Source organism: Paralichthys olivaceus, chromosome 21, assembly GCF_024713975.1.
Source record: "Paralichthys olivaceus isolate ysfri-2021 chromosome 21, ASM2471397v2, whole genome shotgun sequence".
Classification (NCBI taxonomy): domain Eukaryota; kingdom Metazoa; phylum Chordata; class Actinopteri; order Pleuronectiformes; family Paralichthyidae; genus Paralichthys; species Paralichthys olivaceus.
In genome coordinates this window covers 13,231,727-13,255,518 of record NC_091113.1, presented here as the reverse complement: position 1 = coordinate 13,255,518, position 23,792 = coordinate 13,231,727, and the positions used below count along the sequence as shown (strand labels likewise).

At 41.5% G+C, this 23,792-nt stretch overlaps 1 protein-coding gene across 1 annotated transcript; it reads right to left on the bottom strand.

Annotated features, from left to right (window-relative positions):
- Nucleotides 1–10,072: 10,072 nt before the first annotated feature.
- Nucleotides 10,073–22,587, bottom strand: ubtd1b (ubiquitin domain containing 1b). Its single transcript, XM_020083280.2, has 4 exons — nt 21,815–22,587; nt 15,150–15,377; nt 14,769–14,926; nt 10,073–13,994 (listed from the first exon to the last, which is right to left on the bottom strand). Exons 1-4 carry the CDS (start codon nt 21,894–21,896, stop codon nt 13,743–13,745), a joined length of 720 nt encoding a protein of 239 aa, XP_019938839.1. The 5' UTR covers nt 21,897–22,587; the 3' UTR covers nt 10,073–13,742.
- Nucleotides 22,588–23,792: the final 1,205 nt, after the last annotated feature.

Genomic DNA, 23,792 nt, shown 5'->3' with positions numbered 1-23,792 from the left:
AATGTGCTGATGGCTGAGTGTTTCATCTGGTCTCACATTACCGCCCAGACTGAAGCTCACTGACCCAACACACACACACACACACACACACACACACACACACACACACACACACACACACACACACACACACACACACACACACACACACACACACACACACACACGTCATTGTGCCTGTATTTTGATGCCCCTGGTCTCCATGGTAAGTGCTGTGGGTGCAAACAGTCGGCTGCAGAGATGGAAAGCTGTCTTGTAAGCACAGTTCTGGTTCCTTTGCATGTTAAAGCTGAGTTTCTATAACCAGAAACACTTTTTCTCATCCTCTGTGCATGGCGAGAAAGAAAAGAAAACTTTATCTGTGTACATCCAACTGACTCTGAAGATGTTTATTGACTCAATAAAAATGACAGTTAATGTGCCGATACATGTGGACAACGAATGAATGAAATTGGGTTTTGTACCTGCAGCAATTGCACTGAACAACATCGGTATGAGGGATGCACCTCGTCCGTTGCACTTAAGGCTCCTGTAGGAGGAGTGGTTGGATATGGGTGATAATGCACTTTGTCGTGGCTGTATTAGGAATTAGGAGATCTGTTTAAAGACTTTTCTTCTGAAGAGCAGGAGAAATTCTCAAACCTGAAGAGGCACATAGAAAAGACCGACTGTGACTTTGTCAATTCCGAGCAAATTGTTGCTGCTCCCCACACTGAATTGGTCAAAGCAGAAGGACTAGCAGGAGAAAATCAATCATCTTACAGAAAAGCTGGAGCACCTGCAGGCTGAGAATGCTGAGGCCACAGCTGCCCAGGAGAAAGCTAAGGAGCAGCAGCAGCTGCATCATACAGTGTGGCAAGAGGAGAGGGGAATTCTTAATGAAACAATCCAACTCCTCCAAGGAATCCTGAACCAGAAAAATCAGCAGGAATGGACTGAAATTTATTCTGTCCTGGGCTCCAGGATGCATGATCTGGAGTCCAGATTGAAGGACATGTTGGATCAAATGCCCAAGGAGAAGAAGAAAAGAAGCTGGTTCTCAAGGCTCTTCAAGTATTTCAGATAAAAAGCAGCTGCAGCAGAGGAGGACCCAGATAAAATGTTACACCACACGATTATGTGGCCCTATATGGCGAAAAAAATATAAGATAACTGACCACCGCTGACATGAATCAACAACACAAAGCCTTTAAACATTATTTCTGGTACATAATTTAATTGGGGAGTTTGGTTTGGTACGATGTGAGGTCCCCTCGCATTTTAACAGACTTGTTGCACAATATCTGAGTGGAAGAGCAGTTTGAACTTAAGCAGAGCAAATCTATGAATTGGGAATTAATGAGTCCTGCTCTCAAACTGAGAGATCACGCTCTTGGATAAAGATAGTGGAGAAAAAACAAAAACATTACAGAAGCTAAAATAAGTCCCTAACCCAAAATCGTCAAGGTAACGTGTCACGAACTGCTGTCTCATTCCTTCATATATGATTTGTACAAAAAGTCTCAATCACTCATTGACATCAATGAAGTCTGCGGTTGTTGGGGTTGGGCCAGTGTAATCATGTTGAAATTTAGGAAATTTAGAAACGAGGACTAGGTCGCACCATCTTACGTTAAAAAAGATTTTTTCTGCAGAAAGGCTGACTTCTCTCCACCTGGCTGTCAACTCCAAACCTTAATAGTCACTGCTCCTCAGTAATTTTCCGACACTGAAGATGTTGCGGACTTCACTGGAAAACCCCCAACTTGCACAGAAGTAAAGTGGATTTCTCACTGAAAACAGCTGACTCATGTTGCTGTGAACTGTGTCTCAACAGCTGGTCTATGCAGGAGTTATTTTACAGTCCCCATCAGTTTTTCATTTGTTTTATTTTCACCCGTGTGTCCGTTGGTTGGTTGGTTGATTTGTTTTTCAGCAGGATTATTCAAAAACTACTGAATGAATTTCTACAAAACTAGAAAAATTCTGAGTCTGTCATTCAAGTCCTATAAATATTTTAAAATATTCCAATTGCAAAAAAGGCAAAAAATGTCATTTTCACTGCCAGACAGTAGAAATTGTTGAAAGGCAAAAATCCAGATAACAAGTAAAATGTATTTAAATTGATCAAAATGCATTTGTTGCTGTGATTTAGCATTGGTTACATCACTCTGTTCCATCGCCACAGATGATCCTCTGAACAGCACAACACAAGTTAGACAGGGAAAAACAGATGGAAAAATGTACTTGACACCAACAAAAGAGATGTGATAATGACAGATGTGTATTTCAGTGCGTCTGCATGGGTCCAATTAGTCCTCATGTCATGCAACTTCCTCATCTCATGGAACTTAGGATGCACAAACACTGTCATTACCAGGCAGCGATGTAAACAACAGTTGGGCAGTCGGCCTGTTTTGAACGTGCATGTGTGTTTGTTTCAGTTGTTGTCGATAAGAATGTTGTTTGTGTGTCTGTGCATGCTTGGTTCTGTGGTTTCTGCATTTTATTGACGGGCAAATTAGTGATGTGGCAACAGCAAGGTATGTTTCTGTTCACCATAATAATACAGAAACATGTTTCCAGCACGCTTTTAGCACCACAGCTATATTTGTCTACAAATGCCACATATAGTGGGTCAGAGGCTTCATGCCAGTCTTTCCTGGCAGCGTATACGTTTCGACAGATTGACGAGGCCAAGGTGTTCTGGTGTTCAGTTGTGAAAACGTCCTAACAAAAGGACGCTAGTCAAAAGAGTGAAATACAAGCCACACACATACTTTTGTGATCACATCTGATGCTTAGGGAGCAGCAGCCTCCTGGAGAAGGGCTTTACAGAAACAGTGAAGCAGTCACAGTGCCAGCTCTGCTTTCCTGAGCGCTGAAAGGATTACAGTTCTGTGATGCAACGTGGCACCAGGAGTTGGCCTACACCCCCCGCTCCCATCACACACACCCCTCCTCCCTCTTCCTGCCAAGCCAAAACCAGCACTTGGGCCCCAAGGGCAACTTGTGTGGCACAGAATCCCCCCCCAGCTTCTTCGCCTCATCCAGTGAAGTTGATCGTATGCACAGTATTTGGCTGCTTAAATACTGTATCTCTCCTGATGCCTGTCCACCTCATGTCATGACCACTTCATAGAACCATTACACTATTCAAAAGGCTCCGAGTGGTTTCTCCTCAGCACCAAACACGAGTGGTGTTGGTATGCTGCCAAATACTGACTAGACACACTGACACCACACTTTCCAAGGTAAGTGGAGTTTGAATCTCCAGTGAGGACGACTGCAGCTTCAAACTTTTATGACCTTGCTGCTACCCACCCCCTGAACAGGAAGTGGGAAGAACATGAAAGATAGACAGAGATTCAAAACCTTTTCCAGGTCCCCACAACACGAGTAATACCTGGAACGAAAACACACCGACCTTGGTCGTAGAGATCAAGAAAAATAGATAATTTGTTAAAAAATGTTATTGTGGAATCACAATAACTCTGAGGTACATGCACACATAAGGTTTAGCTTGGCTCAACATTCCTAACAAAAAGGAAATTATGATACTATTGTTATTCAGGTTATTCAATTTACCAAATATTTCATAACCTTCCTATTATAAAACAAATATATTTAATACAATACATTATATCAATCCTAATTTGCTGCTTCCCCATCCCTAATATTTTTTCTACAGTCCCTGAGGAGCAGGCTCCAGCAGTCTTGGAAGGAGGTGTAGACGCCGCAGAGCATAAAGACACCGGTGATGTGACCAGAGACTGGGAGGGCCCTGACGTGGGCAAACTCAGGAGTCGGATACTCAGTTACATGGTGGGCACATCAGCCAGTTGTGAAGCCAGGACACCCACAGTCTGCTGTTATACTCTCATCCCACAAATGTGCAAATGCTTTCCCAAGTTTTCTCGGTTCTGTATATTGCAGGCCTTATTTCCATCAATCCCATTGTCGTGCCTCTTTACTTCTCGTACAAGGTTAATGGAGGAAAACTCTTTGCCTCATGAAATGTTATCTGGCATTTAACTGCTGTATTCTAGTGGGGATGGAATAAGAGGCCTTTGGGGTTGCGTGAATGTTTCAACTGTAAAAATGTAATTATTTAGGAGCCGCTCAGTGTACAGCAAAGTTATATGCTTAAACCACTTTTTACTGACATGTGCAGATTAATGCCAATGCACCCATTATTAATTTAATGAGCTGTGTGTTTGTGTTTTTGTATAATTTCAGTTGATATCATATCAAAAATAAACTTTTTAAACCTTCTTGTTGGAATTTTCAGGCCCATTTTAGTGCCCTCTAGGGGCCCTAAGCACTTATGTCTATGGCCACAGTAAACACCATTTGGTCTATGCTAAACTAAGCAAAATGGCTGCTGAATCTAGTTTCATATAGAGACATTACACTGGTCTCATTCTTCTCAGCAAACCAGCGTCTTCTTAAAAATGTGTGATGGTTTGAGGCAGTCTACACACAAGCGAGGATAAACCAATGTAATACACAAAAATGTCAAACCCACAGAAATGTATCAAAATAGTTTTTGACTGAATAGATTGAGGAACTGAGAAAGACGCAGAATCAGACCTCATACCTGTGGATTCTCCCTCACAGCAGCAGCTGCAGTCAGTGGCCACCACCAACCACAGAAAGAAAGAAAAAAAAAACACCAACATAACTTGATAGGACGAAATCTAGTGTCATTTTTCCACTATGCTGCCATGTCATGCAGTCTGGGTAGAGCAGTATGTAGGTCAGCTGTAATTATGCCATAGAAGTCGGTTTTTCAATCAAGAGCGCAACTGTCCTGTCACAAACCAACTGATTAATATGGTGTGTTGTGAAGTCATCGCTGTCTGGTTCACAGACAGTGAAGCTGGCGACACTCCATCCATGTCATTAACACAACATCATTCATGAAGCTTTTTAAAAGAAAAATTACTTAGTGCATCCAACTGATAGAATACAACAATATAAAAGCACAACTATGAAGTACACAGATAAATCAATGTTTTGTGTTGACTTACTTTTGGGATTTTTATGGTCTCTATAGACTGGAGTCCTAGACGATTTACACAGTTTGTGGTGATTTGGGAAAACAGAAGGAACCTTATGAAAGAATGCTCTGGTTTTTTTCTTCTTTTCGTAATTGGGTTTCATAAAATGTTTAAAAAGTTTGAAGTGCAGATTCTACACTAACAATATGGTGAAATCAAACCCACAAATCTCAAACTATGCATTAAAATCTTTGGTATAAACCAAACCCAGGAGACAAAAACTATAATTTCCCTTTTGTTCAATTCTTACCTTAAAAACTTTGCTAACTTCTCTTGTCTCAGTCGCAGCTTCTCCGCAGCACACAAACGCACCACACCGGAATTCTTTCCATGCTGCCATCTGTGCAACTGTTTAATAATTCTGTAACATTTTCAAACAGAAAACCAGACACGATGTTTAGTGTGAAGAATGTTGACGTGAGCATGTTCCTGTTCTCTAAAGTTTCGACCTCACTGAGATAAGTGGCTTCCTGGAAATCAGACATTTAAGAAAACTGAAATATACTGAACCTACTAAGTAGAAGTATTAAGTTCAGTACAGTGATTGGTTTTACTTTTAACTCTTATTTCTTCTAGCTTGAGTACGTTGGCTAATATTAGGTAATGTTATCAAACAGATTTCGTGATGTTGCTGCAGGTCAGGTCACTTCATTACTTCTCCACTCAAACTATGTCTTGGCATGTCACCCTTGACTTTAAATACAGATAGAGGACATGACTGCCGCCCAAAAGTGAAGCCAAGGTGGCCACGGTAAACACCATTTGGTCTATGCCAATGCATTGGCCTAGCCCTTTCCCTGGTTAACACAATAGAAAAGAACCAAACTATTGTCTAGGTCCCATATCCCATACACTTAAACTATGCTTGCTAATTATTTGTTCAAACCACAGTATCAACCTTAACTTGCTGCTTACTTGACACACACTATCCCAGGTTTGTTTGTGTTTCACATCATGTTAGGTTAGGGTCACAAGTTAAATACAATCATAATAAAACAAAACAGACATTATCGTTCACTTCACGTTTATTGGTTCAGTTTTATTTGGTTCAGTTTTATTTCCTTGGTACTCACCTTTCCCACCATGTGTTGCAGGAACAAAAGGAGGGAGTGGCCTAACACTTCCTGTCTTAATACCTTTGGTGACATCAGCAGTGATGTCACTGGGAGCAACCATATAGGAGGGGAGGTGTGGTAAATTTTGTAATCATGATATTTTGGTGTACAGGGCTTATATCAGGCTGCCAAATGTAAGCTTGGGGGCGAGTGCCTGCACAGGCAGTTATTGAAGTCGGTTCTGATAGATAATGTTCACTTGCATGTACTGAGAAGAGGCGTGGCTAGAGAGGATGGTATAGTCTGGGTCGGCTTCTGCTGATAGACAGGGATATATAAGCATTTGCCTTTTAATTTTCAGGGGTTATGGATATAAGAGTGTAGTTTGTGCAGTTACGCCAAGTTAATTGTGATTTTGTGTTTTTTGTCTTGTATATATTTTGTATATGTATATGTGTAACATGGGACCACTTTTTGTAAAATAAACAGAAACACAATAGAAACAAATACTGTTTGTTACAATAAAGTTACTCAAAGGGGTTTTGTAGTTTTTGTAGTTTCTGAAGAAACAATGTGATTGGTTCAAGATTTGAAATCTAGAGTGATTATAAAGGGCACATGTTCTCCTGGTTGCTGCAGTCAGCATTTTAATGTTCATTTAGCGTTGAGTCAGTCTTGGATGAAGACTGACTCACTGTTGAAGTAGGTTTCGATTTTGAAAGATGAATCAACAATGATTTTATGACATTGTTTCAGTGTCTTACTCTTTCAAACTGATTGGTCCTAGTTTGCAATTGGATCAACATATTGATTACAATACATTGTTTTTATGTACATATCCCATGTTTATCCCTCATGTAAAAACAAATATATGTCTGGATGCATCATGACTTTCGTTCCTCATTAAATTTTGGCTTCATTCTTCATTCGTAAGTTGAAAACTAATGTTCACAGCGACACACAATTTTAATTTCTCATGGTAAATGTTTGGAAAAATCTGCCACTCTTATTGGAACTATTTGGAAATTGTTTCTCATTCTGTATCATCAACGTTAACAGGTTGGCTCCCATTAAATCTTTAACGTGTCCACTGCCCACACACACCACCGCCATGCTTAGCTTTGGAGGCCTGCCTCGTCTTGTAACTCTCTGGCTCTGCTCCCACTGGACGCTGTGACGTGGTCGGTCAGGCCATGGGGTGACAAGGTTCACGGTTGGACTTTACGGTAGGAGGTATTAGGTGACTCCCATCGTATTAGGCGAGGTTTAAGTGTCCAGCAGGTGAGAGTTAGGTAAGTGGATGAGAGCCCGGTGAGAGCAGGAGTTCAGGGATAAGCCGCAAAGCCACCATAACTGCCCCCCCTCTCCCAAGCACACAGGCACATGCAAACACACACCCAGCAGCCTCACAAGCTCTGTGCTGAGAGGATTTCACTTCATCTATTCTGGTTATAGAGTCCCCCTGTTATTCTGGACAAAAGTCTGCTTTGCATAACAATCTGCTGTATTTATCCCACAGAGCGCGCACACACACACACACACACTCCTCTTATAAACATCCTGGTGACTCATGAATGAACTCCAGTTCCTGTAAGTTAGCCCAGTAGATTACTGCAGGTTCTGTATCATCAAGAATACATTTCATCGAAAGGGATCAGCACTAGAACTAATTCTGGAGTTAAAAACCGTGGCCAGTGTTTCAGGGGCAGGAGGATAAATGGGGAAACAAATTTGTGTTCCGAAATCTATAAAATGTTCCTACTCTCAGCTGTTTGCTATAACAAAGCATGTTGGTCAATGGACGTTCCACCAAACACAGTCACTCACAGCATAAAATCAAACCTACCTATAAAATGTAGATTTTACTCAATGCGTGTATCTCTTGTCAAATGATTTACTTTAGATAAAACCTGGCAATTATCTCTATCTAAGTCTTTTTTTTTGTGCGATCTTACTTCAAGAGCCTGGTCTTTTTGATTTCACGTTCAGATCTTGCAGTGTTATCACTCAAAACCCTGAGCTCTCTTGTGCTCCAATTTTCTCTGCTTGAGCTAGAACCTTCTGCTCGCACTCAGATATTGTGTTGCTTGGACAGATTTCCTGCGCTTCAGCTCTTCTCCTCGCGCTCACATCGCTTCTAAAAAGAAACCTGCAGAAGAATTGTTGTTGATGGAAAAGAGCAGGACTTTCTCTTATTCAGAAGCGAAGCCAAAATCTCCCAGATAGAACAGCACCATCAGCCGCAGGAGCAGGTTCCCATCGACACACGCTCGACCAATCACTAGTCAGTCTCAGCTGTCAATTATGTGGAGCAGTCAGGTTGTCTATCTTTATACACAATCTATGGTCATTCTTACTCAGAGCTATAATGATAATAATTAGATTTAAATGGTATAATATAGATATTTGTCATATTGTCTCCAGCATGAGTATCTGTACAATAAGTCTGCTGCTTCTCATACTGTTTGTGCAAACTACAAACGCTCCTGCTGACCATTAGCTTTACTGTCAGTGGGAGTGGAACCCACAGAAGTTGTAATTACAGCCTATAAGATGGGAATTTCCAACTATGAAACAACATACTGCTGGTGTGTGGTGGGGCTGTAGATGTCCAGCTTCCTCTGGAAGATTTCTTTCTTCCTCTCATTTTGGAATTGACCACTTCCTGAGGCAGAATTTCCATCACACTAAGAACATTCAGTCAAAAGTGGCTGTAGCTTCATTTTGTGATTCAGTGACAATGCAGGTTTGTTTTTTCAGGTTGAAGCTACAAAACAAGTTTATTCAAAGCAGTAGATGCAAATAAATCGGAAATATTTGCAGTAGATTTTGGAAGCGGATACGTTTTGCCCATTTGTACTTTTGAGCTCTCTCTGTTAAAGTAATCTCATAAAATTCCAGTCATGACTTTGCAGTTCATCAGGATTAGTGTTACATTTTATGACGTCCACTGCAGTGGTTTTTCTGCACAGAGGAAAGAAAATCAGACGCACACGATGTGGGAGCTTCATAAAAACAGATTGACAGAGATCCAAAGTTAAATTAAATGGAGGAGCCCGGTACGTTGTAATGAGCCCTGAGACGAGAGCCTCCGTCTAAACCCTCCGCTGTGGCGTCAGGGTCATCCAGGGACTGTCGGTGCCTTGGTGCAGAACACAGTTTAGAATGAGGATGACTGGGAGAGCGACCACAAACAGTGCGTCCTGTGAAATTCCACCGTCAATAGGGGCTTTTTCCAGACCTGGTGCACCACAACCCTCCAGAGACCCTGACTGTATTTGCAGAGGCTAAAAGAGGGAAAGAGTCACACAGCTTAAAAAGTTCCCTCCTCATGTACCAGGAGGGTGATGGATGCAGCAGCATGGGGGTAATAATGAGCAGTACATTAAAAGTATTAGAAAATGAATATAACATTTGCAATTATGGTTTTAATCATGATCATACTGACCTCCTGCAAGGCCCCAATATGAACTCCTTATACAATCAAAAGAAAGTTCCAATCGCCTCAATTCTTACTGACAGGTGGTTGCTGGGAAATGCAGTGCAAAGACAAAACACAAACTTTGTTTTGATTTAAAATTTCCATATATTTTAATCATCCAGGTTGGGGAGGAAAAACACACACACACTTTCAAGGAACACACTGTAAATCATCTGATCCATGCCTGAATATGTTAGAGACTTAAACAAACAAGGCTCTGTGTGTGTGTGTGTGTGTGTGTGTGTGTGTGTGTGTGTGTGTGTGTGTGTGTGTGTGTGTGTGTGTGTGTGTGTGTGTGTCAGCAGCCTGAGCTCACTGGACTATTGCAGAAGCGAAGAGCTCCACCTTGTGGCGATGATGAATCAGGACTTGCTGCAACATGTCGACACCAAGCTGGGTCTGACTTTTAGAATTCTCAGAAGTCACACTGTCCCTTAGTTCAGATCTCTCAACGCAGATTTCATTCATTCAAATGAAGAAAAAACAGTCATCAGTTTTTTTAACAATAGTTTGAATTTTATTCAACAGTTTAAAAACATGATTTAAAAAGGAAATCAGCATATAAACGAACACGCCGAGTGGTAAATAAACTGTGGGTGTCATTCATCATCAGGAAATGTTCATAAAATGAGTTATTTTCTCTTTAATGACTATATACTGATTTTTTTTTTTTTTTTACACATACTAAGGCATATAGACTTGAAAAACAATTACTGTCCGAGTGGTTGAGACGTGTGTCGAACCAAAAAGATTGAACTGAAGGGTCTTTTGGGAAATTGAGTTCTTAAAGGAGAGGACAGTGATGATGATGATGATTTGCTGTTAAATGTGTAAAATAAATATGTTTCGTCCAATTATGGCTTTTACTGTGTGACCAGTTTAATAAACAGCTCCATATGCAATTGTGAATCATGAACTCACATCCTGTTATGTGTTCCAATGTGCTGGAAATGACATACATTCAAAAAAGTGCAAAACAGTGACGTAATGCATCTTGATTGGAGTTATAATCGAGGTCCATTTGCTTTTCTACCTGCTGCAGTTTCTGGATCTGCAGCACATGGAGGGCATCAGTGAATAAAGAAAAGATGCAGATGTCTCTTTTAAAAGGTAGTGTTTCTCAGCAGAGACGTTTGGGAACAAGTGAGTTTGTTCAGGAGTTTGGAGTTTACTGCAGAGGAAGGCCACAGGATGTGGTTGAAAGCTAACAGGAGGACCTTGAACTAGAATTCATAAAAAAAAAAAAAGTGCAAAAGGTTGAAGTGACCTCCGCACCTACATGTGCTATACGAACCAAAGGTGTCTTCACTAAGATGAGACGTGACTTACAGGCTGAGCTGGAGCAAGAGGCCTCAAGCTTTTATACTTAATAAAACATTTTTAAAAAACAAGGTGGAGGGGTTGAAGTAGACTCGCCAACCCTTTGCTTGATTGGGTTAATATGAGAATATTGGTGTCCATGGAAACATGTCTAGTGTTATCAGTAATACTGGTGCTTTTCCTACAACCACAGGTCAAAATGTCTGCTGAGAAAAACACTTTGGTTTAGTTGTAGCTCGATATGTTGGCAGGTAGAGGACACTTGCACCTCCTTTAAATATTAATTTGAAGATTAAGCTATGCTACATTTTTCATCATGGTCGGCAGAAGACAAAGTAAAATATCCCTGCATCCAACCATCATCCGTCTCACGGCACATTTATCAGGGAACGACTGACCTGCATTTGAGTGACTGCATATGTGACATTGTGTTGAGCTGCTAGGAGGAAAGTGATTGCTTTCTCTACAGTGCAGTATGAACTTTGTAACCGGGGGATATCTCATCTCAGGCTTTTAACATTTAGTAAGATGGAGTCTGAAATGACAGAATGACCACTGCTCCATCTTTCTTCATTTTGTTTCAAAAGAGGTCCAACTCTGAGGGACGCCGCAACAGGAGATGCTTTAGTATAAAGTCGTCAGCAGAGCTTTTGCCCCGAGGCTCAATGACGACTGATGGTGTGCAGGGAGGAATACAAAATGGATAGTGAGGTGTTTATCATTTTGAATATTTATTTATATTGGATATTTTGCCGAGGTGACGGACAAGAATACACCTCACGTTGACCTGCGTGAACATTTGTAATTTTAACAATAACCGTAGCTGGTGCTCTATGAAATCTGTCAGAAACACAAGATATGAGGTCTATGTCTATTGTATTGCACATACAGATAAAAATGCTTATTCAAGTTCTGCTTAAGAAAGTAAGAAAACTCCTAAAGGACTATTAGTAAAGGGAAGATAAAATAGAAAAATAGAAAAATGGGTGATTCGGATGAACTTAAAAAGAGGAAAGCAGTGAATGAAAACAACGCTTATTGAGCTGTAGACTTGTGAGTCAGAGAATTTTTACAATGAGGCTAAATTTATTTTTTTTAATTCTTAAGTCTATTCTGAGCTATAAACTGAAGCACAGTTCTGAAGAACAGAAGCAGAGCAGGTCAGACTGCAGATCTAAAAATTCAAGTCAAGTCAAAACCTCACGCATGAGCTATTCAAGCAGTGATATCTCCGTCCCATCAGGGTTGTTTCCACACTGCGAAATTCTAATTTAGATAAGAGGTGACTCGTCAATCATATGATCTCTGCAGCAGAATGAATACGTCACATTCTGCCTCTGTATGCAGTTCATCTTTTAATTTAAGGCGATATCTAGTGATCTTGTGATATTTAGTGATTCATTTTTAGTCCGTAGTTGGGAGTCAAGCATCAAAAACTCTGGCTCCAACATTAAATGCCATGACATAACTGTGACATCATTGGAGTTAGTTTAAAAAACTGTTTCTAAGGGTAACACTAACACTGTCGCAGAAGCTGATCACATTTAAAATCAGTGTTGTGGCCCTTGAAATACTAGACTGACTGTAACATTAAGAAGTTGTTAGTGTTGCTGGATTCACTGAGAACAGACACTCAAATCTTCAGCTCATTGTTTTGGTTCACTGCTTCATATGGTTAACAAACGCTCATCCACCCCCACCCACACATAAGGCAGCCATTTCCAGCAAACCAGCTCAATCATTTGTACGCTGGTGAATAAAGTCAGACATCTGGTGAACAAATATTACAAAACACTGGACCATATGGAGAATAAACAGGGTCATCAAGTGGTGGAGAAAGAAAAAAAGGAGGGGGCCTAAGAGATAGAGCTGATTATATCAGGGCTGTGTTGGTGCCCCCTAGTGTTCAGGGGGGCGGGTGTTATTAAGTGGTCAATAATGGAGCTTTTTAAGACCATCATTTTTGCAGGGGAACATCCATTTCCCTCGACACTATGATATGATTGACTGCAAAGCTATGACTTGTGCACCTGGAAAACAGTCTAGTCTTAGAGAGCTACATTAATCTGACATGTATCATGTGGGTAAATATGTTTTCCTTTTGCCCACACATACACGCGCACACACATACGCACACACATAAACTTTTTTTTGTCGGCAGAGATTGAAGAAATAATACAAAAAAGGCAACAGTTATAGCTTGGGTCAATCTAAAGGTTCCTGAATCTAAAAAAATACAGATGGCTTAGCCTAGTGGTAAAACTAGCATCTTTCAGGACACCGACCGCTTGTTGTTTCATCATGTAGAAGGCACATAAAACTACCACAAAGTCTAGTAATAATCTTCAAATGTGCAAAAAAGCTCAAAAATTACATCTTTTCCTCAACAAAAGAAAACAAAGAAACGTTCGGGATCACACTCTCTGCCCTCCCCTCCTGTGTCTGTGGAGGAGTCGAGTCCATAGCGTCCATGTAGAGATGTGCTTCGGAACCAACAAACACTTCTGCATTTCTTCCATTGGCACTTAGTTACAATTAGTGCAGACAAAGAGGGCAGAGGCAGATTCTTTGCATGTGCAGCGTGATGTGCACAGTTTGTGTTTAAAAAGGCTGCTCATTAACATACGGTTCAAAGTGACAAGAAGAGGATCTCCAGAGTTAGTGTGGTGACTGGATTCACTTAAACAACAACCCAACACAACCTGAACAAAAAGGAACAATGACACGTGATAGATAAAAGAAAGCAGCACTTAAGAGTTTCTCCCTCATATAGTTTTGTACGCACCTCCACAGTTTTATTTCAATCCAGCATTCAGAGGCACCTCTGCTCTGCTTGTGTCTTAGCTATTCACGTGAGGTGGGTGACGGCTTGGGGGCTTGGAGAGCCTGTGGGTTGACAATGACCTGGATGACAAAGTCCTTCTGGATCTTGGTGTCTTGCAGCCGCGTCTTGTCCGTGAGCAGCTTGCCAGAAAAGAACCAGCGCTGGTGGATGGCGTCAATGTCCTCCTGGGCCTGCAGCTGCTTCTTGAGCTGCCCGATGGTGTCAGACATGCTGGCACTGAGGCGCAGGTCCTTACCTGTGGACAGTCGTACCTGCAGGGGACAAAGAAAAAATTGACAGTAAAACCTGCAGAACTGCCTGGTAGTGTTTGAAGATGAGATTATAATACATTTGTTTATCTTCCCTTTTTGTTTCAGCTCTGCAATCCCAGAATGTTTACTAAATGTGCCTCAATCTGACACCAGCCAGTATCAATTCAATACTGGGTGGACATCACATTTTAGATCCATGGATTAAAATGTCTAAAAGTCTGAAACATTTGAAACGTGTTGGCTGGGACCCATTGGATGAGTGTTAAATTGCTGTCAATCTCAGAGCCCATCAGCTATCGTCTCATGAAGAATTAGTCTCCGAGGGCAACAGCCAATATTTTGGGGCCTCCAGTGTAGACAGTGGATACCTGGGCTAAGACTCCGTCTTCTGTTCGCAGCACACCATCTTGCTTTTATCAAACAAGTAAAACATTTCTCCACACGTCATACTTCTGGAAGATGTTCTAGGTCCAGACGACATTTTGTCACATCCTATAAACAACTAATAAATTAAAAAGTAGAGAGTTTTTTTTTGTTTTAATAGGGGTAAACCCACTTTTACATTGCAAGTAGAAGGCTGAAAAACATCACAGCCCAAAAAAATAAGCATGTCCATCAGCTTATGTATTTACTTATAACCAATCTGAGCTAGAGCCAATAAATACCTGTGACTAATGCAGAGTCATTGGACCTGGGAATACATGCTTAAATGATTGTACCCATTCACACTGAAGACAAAAGACACATATTAGTCTTAGCAGCGTGTTATGGTACCTTGAGCTGGAATTCCTTTTTGGGTGCTACAGTGGGTTCGGGGCTGTCGCTGGGGTCCTCATCGCTGCGTTCTGAGATGAGGTTGATGGGTGGAGCCAGGCAGTAGACGGGCAGCTGGTAGCGGTTCCCGAGTTCATCGTAACACTCTGCGAGAGTACCTAGAAAAGGTGAGCCGTGGGAAAAAAGCACAATCTTTTGTCAAATTTAAACAATAATATGTTCCGTGGGTTTTTCTGTGCATGTGAATCTGAATATATATGTATCGTGTACACAGAGTAGACATGGTATTTCCAGTGAGTGGTTTATCTAACTGACTGTGTCTATCAGGGCCCCTCTCAGACATGTATATGTTTTTGTCTACTGTGCATGTTCCATTCCCACCGTGTGGCAGTGTGATACTGGCTCCATCCACTATAGCCTGGGCCAGCTCGTGGTCGTTGCACTCCAGTGCCACAGCGGCAGCCTTCAGGGCGTCCCAGATCTCTTTACGGCCCTCAAAGGCCGGCGCCGTGTCCCAGAACTCGTCCCGCTTGCTCCGTAGCTGGCCCTCTGTCATCGGGTAGTCGCTCTTCCACTTGGGCCGATCTTTCTTGAGAGGCTCATTACGTCCTGCAATGGAAGATTGGAGAAATAAAAAATGTCTATGACTTCAAAAAGTCGTTATCTTAACCAACATGTGCTGTGTGTATCCCAGAGGTGTCACAAGCACAACAAATTTTATTGGGGACCCACTCCACAATGATACTAATGGCTAAAAAATCTTATTACCTCCAATAGGAGACTGTTTCCACCAGTCTGTTGGTTTGTTGTTAGCAGTATTACATAAAAACTACTGACCAGGTTTACAAATAACATGGTGGACAGGTGGAATTTGGGCCAAGAGAGAACCAATCAAATTTTCAGGTGGATCTAGAATATTTTTCTACTTTCTTCAACATTCTGAGACAGATTTCCCAGGGAATAATTTGCGGATCTTGATGGAAAAAAAGTCTGGCATATTTAGATAACTCTTATCTATGAGTGTGTGCTACTTGGTGAGGCTTGCCTGAATGTTAGGGGATAGAGAGGATGGATCTGAGTGAATCTCTAACCTGTGAATGCAGCAAACAGATTGATTAATGAACATGATGTTCCCATAGAATTTATAAATGCTTACATCTCTTAGCAATAATAAACAGACCTGCTAGCAGAAAAAAATGCTGGTTGACACCAGAGACAGGGAACATCCCACCCCACCCCACCGTGTCATCTGATTCTAAAATTAGGAGGTCGTTCAGAGTTTGCAATATGCATGAGGCAAGTGTAGCTTAAATCCATCCATGTAACCGTACCTGTTTCCCAGCATTCAGTATTAACACAAAGCACATCGAGGAGAGCACTTATTTAAGTAGAGGCCATAACTGAGGGTCACGCACTCACACACATGTATAGACAGACAAACAAACTAGCATCAGGAAAGTAACAGGTCTGAACCCATATTAAAATTTAACCCATTCTGCCAATGATTTACCATACTAGTTCTCTTTAACAGAACAGGCTGTGATGTTGTTCGGTGCCATAAAGGGAGATGTTATTTATTAAGTGCTGACTGTCAGCCACTTCTGTTTATGAGGTCAAAAATCTGAAATCAAGTATTAAAACAGGTCGAAGCTTATTTACAAAGGCCTGAGAGGCTGAGGTGTCTGTCACTGAGGAGTGATGGAAAATGGAGAGGAGTATGAAGGAGACAGGACAGATCCAAGAGGTTGCCTTTCTTTTAAACAAATTATTTATAGGGCTGGCAGCTCAGAAGGAATCATTTGGAGGACGAGGAGTAGTGTAGGATTAGCACTTGGAGCAATGTGAATCCGCACTGAAGCAAAGGGGCTTCTTCACTATTACTCAAGTATAAGAGGATGTGTGTTGTGACGGGTTCTGAAGTGTGATATCGCTCATAATTTGGTCGATATTCCCAGATACTAAGACATATCCTAATGTAGAACCACGTACAACATTAGGCTGGGTGGCAATATTTGTGTGTTCGCACCCATCATGTATAAGGTACATTTGAATACTGGCTACAAGTTTTTGTGATACACTTGTTTATACTTGTAACTACAGGTAATAATAATATCTAGAATGTCTGAGTTCCACTGGAGAATGTGCAAAAGTTTTAATGGAATAAACTATGCATACCTCAAAATACTGTCTGCAACTAATAATTATGGATTTATCTTCAAATATTTTTGTTGATCTAAGACTGATTGTTTGGTTTGTGAAAACTGCTCAGTTTCATTCACAACTTATTACTGATTACTACTTAGTTTCTTTGCTTACACATCCCAAATCATGTTGACATATCTATTAAAATACTGTGTGCTGATCACCACTGTCGTCTCTTTTGTGATTGTTAAAACAATATACTACTGCGTTCACAGGGAGCTGTGGTTCTAGCTATATAGAGATAGTTCCTAAAGGGAGGGCGGACTGGGGTCTGTTTATCTCTTACTGACACCTTCTCTGATATCTACAGAGGATATACTCTAAAGAGCTGACAAGCTAAATGAGAAACCAAAGTACTCGCTTGAACTTTTTTATAGTTGTATATTCTGCACCTTCACTGTATTTTCAATGTTAAAGTTAAAATTAAACTCTCTACAAATCCTCAAGATTTAGAAATACATTTTCTAAAAAGGTAACATCTTATAGAAATGAAATGGACAGTGTTTATGAAAACTGGGCAGTAACAAAAAGGGATTGAGTCAGTGAATGGTCCTGTTGTATCATACCTGACCGCAGGGCAACGAAACAGAGACATTGAGAAAGGCATTACAGACACACGAGCAGGTGCCATGAGACGAGGCTACAGGGAAGCATGTTGTATTCGTGAGTGTTAACGTAACATGTCATAAACAAGGTATCAGGATCATATGCGAGGCTTCTGTGTTCTCTGTCAGGACACAAGCACACAGAACAACCCACCAAACAGCCATCCCCGACTCACGTTAATCAATGTTTTTTATAGAATTACCAGTTTCTAGGAAAAGAAAGATAACACACAATGTTACTTTGAGTCTGTAAAGATGTTTGACAGCCTCATTCCCCTGACATGAGGTAAATGATAATTGTGGGGCGTTTCTTATGTTCCTCTTTAATAGCAGACATCAGCGATCATGCACTGGAGCACAGGAGAGGATGGGAGTCGTACATTTAAAACAAACAGAGTGAATCTGTGTGACACGCAAGAACATAAACACACAAACCCATACGCAGTCTCATCCTTGTAGTGAGTCGACTTATCACAACAATATGTCCACACTCATCTTTCTGCAACTACAGATGAAGTCGGCCTACGTTGTTTGACAAAGTCCTTTATAATAACCATATTTTTTTAGAACATTCCCCTGAAAAAAAGATACCCGTTCTAAAAGAGTATTTATCTCAACTGTTTGGACGTGTTCAACCTTGATCTACCAAAGTTCATTTCAGGCTTTAGAATCAGGCAAATAAAGCTTTTTATCCTTCAGGGGATGTGACACAGCGGTGGAACCTATTTCAATTCAACACAAATCACCGATTTTAAGACTATAACTTAACACACACTGTGAAAATAAACTACATTTGTCTTCTGTTGTATTTGACCTGTTCCTTTCAAAAGGCTGTGTGTATGAGGGTGTGTCAAGCAGTCCTGTTAGAGGAGCCAGACAATGACGCAGCGGGATATGATGCAACTTGATCAGAGCCTGGTCTAGAAGGAAGTGTCTGTTGATAGCTATCAGGCTTGGATATTATCCTGAAACACCAACAAACCCCTGGTAATCTCAGCTGTCATGGCTTTGACTTTATAAATAGTCTGTTTGGCCACTTTGGCAAGTAACAAAGATGGAAAAAAGTATTTTCAAGGACATACACGGCTCTAGAAATTGACATCAGATGCTCCTTCTAGGATATATCCAAGTGGCTAGGGGTCAAAAATGTCTCGTTCTTTTCCTGACGAAATACTTGAATCCATCTTGAAAGCATCCAGACTTTCTGATTTAAACTGGAGACAATTCCTGCTGCAAAAAAGACTAAATGAAAACTTAGCATCAGTAAAAAAATCACAGTCTGAACCTGACACTAAATGAATTATAGACACTAAGCTTCCTCAACGGTCACTATGAAGGAAACTTTATGTCAACAAATATGCTGAAATTTAAATAAGATCTGAAGATAAGGTATGAAGGGCCTGTGCCAAAAAAGTTACCGACTGGGAGGTAAAATAAATAACTTCACAAGAGTAATAACTTGTGTGGACATTCTCATCTTCTGAAATAAGTAACTGTAGTCTTTACTTTTGCATAAAATAACATAGCTGGTTAACTGCTGAATTAATAAACCTACGAACAATGTTCACTACAACTTGGGAGGAGGCTGATGGTCTTTTTCCAATCCCAGGTGACTTCATTATGAACAATATTCATAAACCTGTGAGGCTCAAAGCCTTCAATCATCCGACAAACAGTATGCATTTCCATGTGTCACACCACCTGTTAAGGTCATGTAAAATATCATTGATAACGTTGTCTGGGGTCGAAAACTATGCAGAAATTCAGATTGTCTGCCAACTAGGCTGTGCGGCGCCTGCATCATTCAGTTTAGTCTGGTTGTAAATATAACATTTACTCTCGCTAAGTGCTGAAGCAGCAGTCCAAACTCAATGTGTCACTATCAAAGACAAATGTAAAAGAACAAAATGTGGCAGCTCACCAGTGTTTATCTTTGGAAGAATGTTATCTTCCGGGAAGGTAATGGACGTGAACTCGGATCCCTGGTGTGAATAATTGGCATATCAGCAACCTCTGGAGTCGCTGTGACCTCCTCTACTTGGTGATAACCATTACATCCTGCTTGGTTCGTACCTGCACTGAAGTGTGTTGTTGTTCACAGGCCTTACCATATTACAATCCCAGATAGCAGTTGACACAAGAGGCTTATTGTTGTGGGATAAGTGTGAGGCGGGAAATTGTGGGGTGAGAAAATTGTCAGCCTTGTTGTAGGTGTAGTATCAGATACATGAGGGTGTAGTGTAGGTGAATTTGACTGTAATCAATGTAACGGGTAGGTGTGGGATGCTACACCTCGCTCAGCTTAAATAGCACACGGGAGTTACAATTCAGTTTGTGTATTTAAGCAACAATATGCATTATTTGACCCTAAAAATGGCAGCTTTTCATTACCACTCTTCACCATGAATGCATGTTCTAGTAAATTTGGTGAGTGGGTATGATTTCCTGTGAGAAGTGAGTAATTCCTCTTTTACACTCTTAATCAAACGCATGTAAACCCATTAAAAAAGGCTAGTGATTGAGCGACTAATTTCCAGCAGGAGTTTGTCTTTCTGTTTTTTTCCCTGCTGGTCATGTTTGACATCACAAACATGCCAGACACTGAGAAGCTCCCTCACCTTGCTGTCTTGCCAGAGTTGCACTTTGCAAGATACAAAGAAAACAGGTGCAGTGTCAGCGTCTGAACTGCCAAAATGAAGAATGAGAGGAAATTAGCGTGTTCACCCAGGTGTCATGTTAACCCTAACCCATCAATACCAATCAGAGCCAGAGCCGATAGAAACCGGTGTCTATGGCAGAGTCATTTGACACGGGCTAAAGCTTATTGTATTCATTTCTACTGCAAAGAAAAGCCAGATGTGAGCGAGTTTCTTGACCAGTTGAAAAGGAGATTAACTGATTGATATTCGCAGCCTAAATTGTCAAGTTCAAGAGTAATGCTGAACTCTAGATCAGTTAAAAAGACTTAGAAGTCGTTCAAAACCAGAGTTTATCTACTATATCCAGGGAGCAAACTTTAAAAATGTAATGAATTTGCTACAGTGGCAGCTCTTCTGGTTCCGGAAGCCAGTTGTGTTTTAGTTCAGTGAGTGGGACGAGGCAGTCCGAGCTTCTGTCAACACACCGATAGGCTTTGTTTTTTCTCGACATAAAAACCAGATAAATCGCTCGGACACGGAGCCTAACAGTATTCACTACCATGTGTGGCTTCAGAGGTCACTGTGAAAGATATGTTGCTCTTGGGAATGAGCAATAGACGGTTGCAGTGAGGGAGCAAACACACCGTCTCCACACTGGTCTTCCCTTGTGTTTTGTCAAGAAAACTGTCTCCAGCTATCTGACTACCTATCAAAAAATGCAGAAAGCTGCCTGTCAACATCCTTCCTTCTTATTTACAGTTGTGCATGTTATTACAGCAGGCGCTCTAGTGTTTTGTACCTGTGCAATATGATCACTATCTAATCAACCCACGTAAGCTAAAGCTATGTATACACAGGCTGATATGCACAGGGACAACATATGAAATGAATTGTGAATGCAAAAGTCTCTCTGACCACGCAGAGAGACAGAGAGACGTACCAGACAGGTCCGTTTTCTGTAGCTCCATGGCTTTGCCTTAAACTGTATTTTACTATGTTTACCAGCAGTCACAGCTTCCCCACAGAAAAACAAAGGTGAGGCAGGAAGTTAAACCGAAGCACAAGTGGTCATTTGAGATGCAGTAGTGGAATACATGTGGAAAGAATGAGTCTAGTATTTTTTCTTTTGTTTGTTCTTCTTTTTGTTTGCACATTGTGTATTTTCTGTGCACTTTAATTTAAACTGTGTGTGTCGATATTAAGTATATGTGTAATTGAGCAGTGTCAAGTCGTCAGACCACAAATGCCACTTGTGTCTGGATCACTATACTGGAGTGGAAATAGATCAATTATTTTGCAGTTCCACCTCCTCTGCCTCCGTGATTTCACAGGACGTTGAATTGACTTGCACTGATTTCCTGGAGACTTGCACTGATTTAAACCATAGTAACTAGTCGCCTAACCGTTACCTAACTCTAACATGAATCTTTAAACATTTCTTCATCTTAACATTTGAGTATTTACGTTATAAGGACTTGCTTTTTGTGACTCTGTACACACATTTCGGTCCCCACAACGTGAATAGTACCTGGAACCCCACCTAACCCTGTAGGGTCTATGCTTAAAATGGCACGGAAACACACACACACGGTGTTCTTACCTCCTCGTCCACCGTTCCTGGACGACCCTCGGCTCTGTGTGTCCTCCCAGCCCTCCCAGTATCTCCCCACACATCCTCCCATGGTAAAAGACTTCTGATCGGTTTCCACGCGTCTCACCAGCCGAGCAGGGGGCCCATCACGGACGAAGACTGTGAACTATGGGTCCGATGGGGGAGGACGGGTCGAGAGGTCCAGAGCTGCCAGCCTGATCTGTCATTCGTACCAGGGGGGTAAACGGAAAGGGCTCGGCGAGCTGTACCTGCGGGATCGTGACTCGATGCGTGATCGTGCGTTTTCTTTCTCTGCGAATCAGCGCGTGAGACACGACCCCTCAAGATTCAAAGCTCGTGGCCCGCACTGACGTTACAGGAGTTTGGCAACCACGCAAACAGACAGGCGCTGTTTAACAGAACACGTTTTCAATGTTAGTTCCCAACTGGAGTTCCCAACTCGCTCGTTAAGTTGCAAATACTGAGCCGTGCACGCAGCGCGCACCTCCCTCGCTAACAAGCTAACAGGGCCAGCCAGCTAGCTACCACAACATCAGTAAACACAAACTTCCGCGCACTCGTGACCGTTTTCCCTGCGCGACGAGTTCCCCCCGCAGATGTGGGGGGTTGGTTACAGTTTCCCCCGCAGTCCCCCGTGTCCCCCGTCACTTGTTGGACGTTGTCTCCGGAGCTTCACCGTGTTTAAATCCCCTGGAAGCGCCTCTTCCCTCTGCGCCGATCAAAGGTGACGAGCGGCGGAGCTGGAGCCACCGAACTTTTTTACGCATGCGCGGAGGAACACATGCAGGTGTTGGGTTCCAGTACATCAGGACGAAAGGGTGCAGTGAACGATCGACGCTGCAATTAAACACAACACTGACGATTATTTGAGATAATACAGGTTTAAATAATTTTAAATATACACAACCCTCTTTGCTTCAGTAAGTGGACAAACTGGGGACACCGGCAGACTTTATTTAGGTAGTACTCTGTGAAATGTGTTTGTTTCCGCCAGCACTTGAAAGCAGCACCAAAAACTTGTGGTTTCCGTCTCAACATTTAGCTTCCTTTAAAAAATACCAAATAAATAAACACAATAAATCAAATGTCAGAATAATAAAACTAAATATTAATAATTATAAAAACCTTGAGTCTGCTGTATGTTTCAATAACGAATAAATAGATGCATAACAATATTAAATTGTTAAAAATCATCGTTAAGAAAATATTTTTGGGAAAGATCATGGTTTTTCTGCAAATGTGCACGTTCTTGGTGCAAGACAACATTTCCAGTGCTTTTCAGTCTGGATTTCGTCCACAGCACAGTACTGAGACTGCACTTATTAAACTTTTAAATTACATACTGAACAATGATGCATCCAAAACTTCCGTCATGGCATTATTGGATCTCAGTGCTCACCTCTACTCCATGACACCAAAAAAACAAATCTGGGTGTAATAATTTACTCTGACTTGAATTTCAACAACCACATAAGGATGATTACTACATGAGTGTATTACCACCTCAAAAATATAGGAAGAATCAAGGGATTTCTGAAAGACTGGCTGATGCAGTTATTTTCAGTAGGTTAGATTACTGTAATGGTTTCTTCATAGGTCTTAACAAAAGAGCAATCAGGCAACTGCAGCTCGTTCAGAATGCTGCTGCAGGAGTCCTAACCAACACCAGGAAAATGGACCTTATTACACCGGTTCTTAAATCCCTGCACTGGCCTCCTGTGTGTCAAAGAATCCATTTTAAAATTGCACTACTTGTCAAAGCACTGAATGGTCTCGGGCCTAAATACATGTATGTTACTTGTTGGCTCTGACCCCTCCGGTCCTCAGGTACAGCTTGATTCAGTGTGAAGGGTCAAGCAGCATCTATGCTCCCCCACCTGGAACAAACACCTGAGTTCTGCTGAAACTCTCAGATCATTCAAATCAGGGCTGAAAACGTTGTTCTTTACTGCAGCTTCCTCATAAA